The sequence below is a fragment of the Schistocerca americana genome, chromosome X (assembly GCF_021461395.2).
Source record: "Schistocerca americana isolate TAMUIC-IGC-003095 chromosome X, iqSchAmer2.1, whole genome shotgun sequence".
NCBI classification, from domain to species: Eukaryota; Metazoa; Arthropoda; class Insecta; order Orthoptera; family Acrididae; genus Schistocerca; species Schistocerca americana.
This window is the reverse complement of record NC_060130.1, coordinates 1002337201-1002344669: the sequence shown is the minus strand read 5'-3', so window position 1 is coordinate 1002344669 and position 7469 is coordinate 1002337201. Positions and strand designations below refer to the sequence as shown.

The following is a 7469-nucleotide window of genomic DNA, read 5'->3' as shown; positions in this document are numbered from 1 at the left end:
CTTATTTTATTCTTGTATCCTCATGAAAAATCTGAGGCAGTAAGGTGTGTCAGAGGTATCTCACAGGCTAGTATTCTGTTTCAATTACTTTTATTCTGTCTTCGACTGTACTATCCATGAATAGGGACTCAGCTGTTGTATCCTCTCTTATTTGTGCTGTGGCACTTTTAATCAGTTTAGTTCTCAAAACTTCTGTACCTTATCACATACATTGTTGACCCATAATCTTTAAAAATAGTCATAGAACACAGTTTTACAAGGCTGGTATTTGCAAGAATGCTGATATTTTTATTATGGACATTAGACTGCAATCCAAGGCATAATTCTCTGCATAACATTATATCTTCCAATGCTGGAGATATCATCAGTGGCTTTAATGACTCAAAGCAGCTACAGACTCAAACAAGCTCAACAGGCCAAACTGTTTTTATATCATGAACCGACTGTTGTTTGGATGCATATAAGCAGTTTGGCTTGCTGAGCTTGTTTGAGTCTTTAACTTCTTTCTGAGTCATTAAAACCTTTGATGACATCTCCAGATTGGAAAACAAAGTTTTAGACAGAGAAATGTGCCTTGGACAGCAGCCTAATACCCATAACACAAATATCAGCAATATCACATTTACAAATAATTACTTCCTTGTGCACATGTTGAATGGCTTAATAATTTCTGTTTTTTTTTTTTTAATTTTTTTTCCCCTCCAGTGAGTGTCATTTTCAGTAAATTTTAAGTATGAAGAACAACAGAAACTTTCACCTAAGCAGTTGCTTCTGCCACCAAACTGATTTGTGGATAATACACATTACTGTGTAAAATTTCTGAAAATCAATCCCACCACCCCATTCCATTGTCATCAAGGTCCTCATTAACTTCTTGTTTATACTCTTATTTCATCTGTTTACTAATTGCTTCTATCATTTTCTGCCCTTATTCATGTCAGCCTTTGACTACTAATTCATACCTCCCCCTCAGCTTCAGTTACCTCTTACCTGGACCGTTACTGTGTACTGTCATTAGAAAAGTAGATCTGGCAGAAGGAGACTGTATTCAACTTCTAAATATGGTATAATCACATGTAGAAAGGCAACAATTCATATCTCAAAATCAACCACTAAATCTGTTTTAAGATCCTGTACTTAAGTTTCAAATATTACATCCACACATCAAGTGTTCACAGTAAAATAATGATCCTACATTTACGAAAAGAAGTTGTGTAATATAACATGAATATCCTTTTGTAAGATAATTACTTCAAAAATTACAAACATAAGAGCTCCATAGTGAATGTACAAAAATGCAAAATTTCTAAACTTAATGTAGGACAAGTAAATTCAGAGTGACACTGGAATGTTTACAGAGAAAATAGTCGCACTCAGAAAAAGGTTCTTAATTAATTTCACAGATGCTGTGTAAGTTGAAAGTCTGAGCATTATATCTTCTGATCATATGCATGTGGCTCAGCACTGCATTTTAATGCATAGAAGAAGTATAACTATCAAAAATTATCTTATAGTCGGAATAAATACAGAAAACTTAGGAAAATCAATGATGCACATCCGCAAGAAGCAGCTGCTGTAGAATCAGCTGCCTTCATACCCGATGAGTCACTCTTTTGCTGTGATGACTGCACAATTGCTTTGTTTATTGTGTGCATTAGAGGATAGATGCCTTCAGAACACTCGCCACGGAAATCATCTGTATCTAAAGGCCACACCATGATACCACCCAGTTCAAGCTTCATGGCCAGATTTACCTGTAATCAAGAAATTGTATTGCACTTTGTATGGCAGTTATGAACAGGTGAAGGAGGCACAGTAGCATTTACTTCACTGAGCTGCCACAGACAGACACGAACATTTCATGTATGAGAACCCACATGAACAGGAACCTTAGCAAAGAAAACTTGCTAATATTTAGTAAGAAGCTAAATGAGAAAAAATGGCCTATTGATCATTGTAACTCAAGTGATGAAAACTTTGAGAAATTCCAAAACAGTTTTCTTGGTGTCTTTAATGAAACATTTCCATCTAGACTCTGCAGCAATAAAATGACAAATTAAAGTGGAGTCATGGCATGAAAATTTCTAGTGTAAGGAAAAGGCAACTGCACAGAGAATTAAAACACAATAAAGGTATTGATTTCATTGAATATGTTAGACTCTATAAAACCATATTTAAAAGAGTTGTGAAGGGCGCAAAACAACTGGCAAATAACAGGTTAATTTTAAATCATAAAAATAAGACAAAGGCTGTGTACTAAGTCATTAAATCTGAGTTAGGTGTAATAAATGCCTGTAATCACAAAATTTCAGAAATTGATATTGAAGGAAATACTACTGTAAGTCCAGCTCAGATACCACAGTACATTAATTAATTCTTTATAGATGTAGCAAAGTCTGATGTAGATGTAACAGATTATCACAATAAAGTAAATCCCTTTGATCTGGGTGAAAACTTCACAAAATGTTTAAAAGTTTCTGTGGAAGATGTAGAAAATGCTATTCTAACATTAAGAAACAAAAAATGTGCAGGTTGGGATGGACTATCCACTAAAGTAACCAAAGCGGTACACAATAAAACTGCAAACCCACTAGATCAAATAACAAATCAATGTTTTGAAGAGGGATGTTTCCCAGAGGTACTGAAATGTGCTGAAGTCAAACCACTCTTCAAGAAGGGATCAAGAGAGATTATGGGAAATTGTCATCCTATCTCAACTCTTCCAGTCATATCTAAAACTTACTCTCACCCAAACCCAAAACTTCATTGCAAAATATTCTGTTATTCTAAACAATCAATTTCATTTTCAGCAGGGTAAAAACACCATAGATACAGTCAACAGTTTCATTGAGTAAATAAGTACATCATTAGACAAAGGAAATAAGGTGCAGGAATTTTCTGCAACCTCACAAAGACATTTGACTCTTTAAACCACACATTGGTTGTTTACAAACTTGAAAAGTATGGCATTAGCGCCAGTGCCCTACAATGGCTTAAACCCTACTTATCAAACAGAAAACAAATAGTTAACATCACTTTAAATGGCACATATTACTTTTATAACTGGATGATACTTCTGCCTTACTTGAACATCAGGATTCGGAAAAAATTCCCAAATAGGTGACCAGTACCCTCAGTACCTTAGAAACTTGGTTTCAGCTAAGTGGGTTGAATCTAAGTATATCTACGACTCACATATTGCAATTCAAAACCGAACAGTCAAAATTTGAGCAGATTAAGATTGTTCACAATAGCCAAGATATAGAAGAAGTTCACTCAGTCATATTCTTAGGTTTAAATATAGATAAAAGTTTGATCAGGCAGGAACAAATTGAATACCTATCAAAGAAACTGAGCATCTTTGCATGTGCAATGCAAATATAATCAACTGCAACTGACATGGACACATGAAAAGTAGCATAAACAAGCTACTTTGAGTCCATTATTACATATGGTATCCCTTTTTGGGGTAACTGAACAAACATAAGTATGGATACTAAAAATACAGAAAAAATCATTCAAAATATGTGCACTGGAAATCACATAGACCCGTGTCATCCATTATTTAGAAAACTTAAAATGTTAACTCTGCCATTCCTAAACATATATGTGATTATTATATTTTTGTACATCAGACATGAATTATTGATGGAAACTATTTTGTACATTCACACAATACTAGAAACAAAGAAAATTTTATGCTCCCCACCCAACGCCTAAGACTGTATGCCCAGTGACCTCAATACATGCAAATGAAATTTTGTAATAAATTAAAAGGGAAAACGTTAATGTAGATGAATTTAGGTCCATTTAAAAGAAAGCTATATGAGGCTCTGACACTGAAATGTTATAACTCAGTGGATGAATTTATGCAGGACAAACTGGAAATTTGAGCTGGATACAATGTATTACGTATTCTAACAAATATCTCTATAGTGTTATTATTTAATAGTGCTGCTATTTATTAGTGTAAAAATCATTGTAACTTTATTATAAATTTTTGACATGTCTCCAGTATGCAAGCCAAATGGATTGCGAATGTATATCATGAGGTGAATAAAACACAATTCCACACAATGGTCAGAATTGTCAAATAATAAAGAGTAATATTTATTTAATTAAAGAAGTTTATATTTCATATTTCATTTATTAGCAATATTATGTTTTGGTGTATAGATCACATCTATAATATAATTCTATATTTACATCTACAGAAATAATCTGCAAGCCACCACACGGTGTGTGGTAGAGGGTACCCTGTACCACTACTTAGTCATTTCCTTCCTTATTCTGCCCGTAAATAGAACGAGGGAAAAATTACTGTCTATAAGCCTCCATATGAGCCATACTTTCTTGTATGTTCATGGTTCTTACACACGATGTATGTTGGCAGCAGTAGAACCATTTGACAGTCAGCTTCAAATGCTGGTTTTCTAAATTTTCTCAACAGTTTTTCTTAAAAATAACGTTTCTTTCCCTCCAGGGATTCCCATTTGAGTTCCCAAAGCATCTCCATAATGCTTACATGTTGTCTGAAACTACTGGTAACAAATCGAGCAGCCTGCATATGAACTGCTTTGATGTCTTCCTTCAGTCCAACCTGGTACAGATCCCAAACACTCACACAGTACACAAGAATATGTTGCAACAACATCCTATATGTGGTCTCCTTTACAGGTGAACCACTCTTTCCTACAATTCTCCCAGTAAACTGAAGTCAACCATTCATCTTCCCTACCACAGTTCTCACATGCTTGTCCCATTTCATAAATAGTGGAAAGGTCTTCACCTCTGAGTTGCTGCTGCAACCTATCCATTTGAGTCTGCTTACTGTATTCATCTCTTAGTCTTGCTCTACAATTTTTACACCCCTCCCCCTGCATACTATCTCTCTCTTTTCCTCTCTGTTTCTCTTTCTGTGATGAAACAAGCTGGAATATTTTTACTTCCCCTCTTGTTTTGTCATCTGCCTACTTAAATTTGTATTTTCATATTTGAACTAATTACGATTAACATATGTGAGTATAATCTGTACATCTACATCTACATCCATACTCCGCAAGCCACTGATGGTGTGTGGCGGAGGGTACCTTGAATACCTCTATTGGTTCTCCCTTCCATTCCAGTCTCATATTGTTCATGGAAAGAAGGATTGTCGGTATGCCTCTGTGTGGGCTCTGATCTTCCTGATTTTATCCTCATGGTCTCTTCACAAGATATATGTAGGAGGGAGCAATATACTGCTTGACTCCTCGGTGAAGGTATGTTCTCGAAACTTCAACAAAAGCCTGTACCGAGCTACTGAGCGTCTCTCCTGCAGTCTTCCACTGGAGTTTATCTATCATCTCCGTAACACTTTCATGATTACTAAATGATCCTGTAACGAAGAGCGCTGCTCTCTGTTGGAACCTCTCTATCTCTTCTATCACCCCTATCTGGCATGGATCCAACACTGCTGAGCAGTATTCAAGCAGTGGGCGAACAAGCGTACTGTAACCTACTTCTTTTGTTTTCGGATTGCATTTCCTTAGCATTCTTCCAATGAATCTCAGTCTGGCATCTGCTTTACTGACAATCAACTTTATATGATCATTCCATTTTAAATCACTACTAATGCGTACTCCCAGATAATTTATGGAATTAACTGCTTCCAGTTGCTGACCTGCTATATTGTAGCTAAATGATAAGGGATCTTTCTTTCTTTGTATTCACAGCACATTACACTTGTCTACATTGAGATTCAATTGCCATTCCCTGCACCACGCGTCAATTCGCTGCAGATCCTCCTGCATTTCAGTACAATTTTCGGAAGACTTCTCTCCATTGAGAATGACATGCTGCATTCTGTTATCTAGGAACTCTTCAATCCAATCACACAATTGGTCTGATAGTCCATATGCTCTTACTTTGTTCATTAAACGACTGTGGGGAACTGTATCGAACGCCTTGCAGAAGTCAAGAAACACGGCATCTACCTGAGAACCCATGTCTATGGCCCTCTGAGTCTCGTGGACGAATAGCGCGAGCTGGATTCCACACGATCGTCTTTTTCGAAACCCATGCTGATTCCTACAGAGTAGATTTCTAGTCTCCAGAAAAGTCATTATACTCGAACATAATATGTGTTCCAAAATTCTACAACTGATCAACGTTAGAGATATAGGTCTATAGTTCTGCACATTTGTTCGGCGTCCCTTCTAGAAAACGGGGATGACCTGTGCCCTTTACCAATGCTATGGAACGCTATGCTCTTCTAGAGACCTATGGTACACCGCTGCAAGAAGGGGGGCAAGTTCCTTCGCGTACTCTGTGTAAAATCGATCAGGTAGCCCATCAGGTCCAGCGGCCTTTCCTCTTTTGAGCGATTTTAATTGTTTCTCTATCCCTCTGTTGTCTATTTCAATATCTACCATTTTGTCATCTGTGCGACAATCTAGAGAAGGAACTACAATGCAGTCTTCCTCTGTGAAACAGCTTTGGAAAAAGACATTTAGTATTTCGGCCTTTAGTCTGTCATCCTCTGTTTCAGTACCATTTTGGTCACAGAGTGTTTGGACATTTTGTTTTGATTCACCTACCGCTTTGACATAAGACCAAAATTTCTTAGCATTTTCTGCCAAGTCATTACATATAACTTTACTTTCGAATTCATTGAACGCCTCTCGCATAGCCCTCCTCACACTACATTTCGCTTCATGTAATTTTTGTTTGTCTGCAAGGCTTTGGCTATGTTTATGTTTGCTGTGAAGTTCCCTTTGCTTCCGCAGCAGTTTTCTAACTCGGTTGTTGTACGATGGTGGCTCTTTTCCATCTCTTATGATCTTGCTTGGCACATACTCATCTAACGTATATTGTACGATGGTTTTGAACTTCGTCCACTGGTCCTCAACACTATCTGTACTTGAGACAAAACTTTTATGTTGAGCCGTCAGATACTCTGAAATCTGCTTTTTCTCACTTTTGCTAAAGAGAAAAATCTTCCTACCTTTTTTTATACGGGGTGATTCAAAAAGAATACCACAACTTTAAAAATGTGTATTTAGTGAAAGAAACATAATATAACCTTCTGTTATACATCATTACAAAGAGTATTTAAAAAGGTTTTTTTTTCACTCGAAAACAAGTTCAGAGATGTTTAATATGGCCCCCTCCAGACACTCGAGCAATATCAACCCGATACTCCAACTCGTTCCACACTCTCTGTAGCATATCAGGCGTAACAGTTTGGATAGCTGCTGTTATTTCTCGTTTCAAATCATCAATGGTGGCTGGGAGAGGTGGCCGAAACACCATATTCTTAACATACCCCCATAAGAAAAAATCGCAGGGGGTAAGATCAGGGCTTCTTGGAGGCCAGTGATGAAGTGCTCTGTCACGGGCTGCCTGGCGGCCGATCCATCGCCTCGGGTAGTTGATGTTCAGGTTTCATAACTAACCTTTTTCGTAGGACTCTCCATACAGTTGATTGT

At 37.0% G+C, this 7469-nt stretch overlaps 1 protein-coding gene across 1 annotated transcript in view; it reads right to left on the bottom strand.

The window, feature by feature from the left end:
* Window positions 1-1117: 1117 nt before the first annotated feature.
* LOC124555382 (probable chitinase 2) overlaps window positions 1118-7469 on the bottom strand; it is a 324834-nt gene continuing 318482 nt past the window's right edge. The window contains exon 8 of the mRNA XM_047129277.1: window positions 1118-1754. Coding sequence (XP_046985233.1) covers window positions 1509-1754 — 246 coding nt within the window. The 3' untranslated portion in view covers window positions 1118-1508. The remainder of the gene's footprint in view (window positions 1755-7469) is intronic.